A 921-nucleotide genomic window follows, 5' to 3' on the forward strand; every position below is an offset into this window, starting at 1 on the left:
GATGCGGACCACGATTGTTAAGCTTCGTAATGGCCAAAACGTTGCTTCTTCTAGGGGCAATAATAGAAGGACATGAGAAAAATAAGTGTTTGTGTTTTTCTCCTTTTTCTCTGGACAAGGCTGGATTGGGCGAACGGTCTTCTTGATCAGGTGCCAATAGGTGAGTACCACGGCACACAGTGCCGCCATTATCTTACGTTGCTTGTATGTCTGTAGAGTTAGTTATTAGATTTTTACATCCTTACAAACATCCATATACACACAACTATAACGTGATGTCCAGAACTGTTCAGTGTAATGAATGGTAGCAATAATTGAAGGTAAACTTACATCACTTTTTATCTCTTAAGATTTTATTTGTTTTCGTTTCGTAGAATGAATAGCTGAAGCAATAATTATTATCGTAATAAATAAATATATGTATATATGGGAAATGGTTGAAGAATAGATACGGTGAACTACAGTCATGTGTTAGGTTCATTTTAAAAAGGTGCATAGCTAACATTGTAACTTATCATTTCTATATTTGCAATTTTTTTCGTTTGGTTAGAAAATCATGTTAAAATTACTTTTCCAAAACAGTTTCGCTTTATCTTTATCAGCATTCACCTTTGTCTATAAATTAACTTCAGTTTAGTCATTATTCATGTTACTATTGCATTAATGAATCCAGAAATCATTTCAATAGGATTCCTTCTCTTTATATATCTCATTCACAAGTTAGTCTGATCGTCAGTACATATTACCTTTATTTAGTAGCAGATAAAATTATTCCATGTTTGGTGTGAAGGGAAAGATGCGATACAACCAAACATCTGATACTGATGTTTGCACTTTATGTATTGAATGCGGGGGTGGATATCGGTGTTCGCCCCCACGTGCTATTCGACATGTAATACATGGCTTATTTCACGGCATGTG

At 34.7% G+C, this 921-nt stretch overlaps 1 protein-coding gene across 1 annotated transcript in view; it reads left to right on the top strand.

Annotated features, from left to right (window-relative positions):
* LOC121374915 (glutamate receptor-like) overlaps positions 1-921 on the top strand; it is a 90,794-nt gene continuing 89,873 nt past the window's right edge. The window contains exon 1 of the mRNA XM_041502050.1: positions 1-160. Within this exon, the coding sequence (XP_041357984.1) occupies positions 73-160 (88 nt within the window). The 5' untranslated portion in view covers positions 1-72. The remainder of the gene's footprint in view (positions 161-921) is intronic.

The sequence above is a fragment of the Gigantopelta aegis genome, chromosome 6 (assembly GCF_016097555.1).
Source record: "Gigantopelta aegis isolate Gae_Host chromosome 6, Gae_host_genome, whole genome shotgun sequence".
Classification (NCBI taxonomy): Eukaryota; Metazoa; Mollusca; class Gastropoda; order Neomphalida; family Peltospiridae; genus Gigantopelta; species Gigantopelta aegis.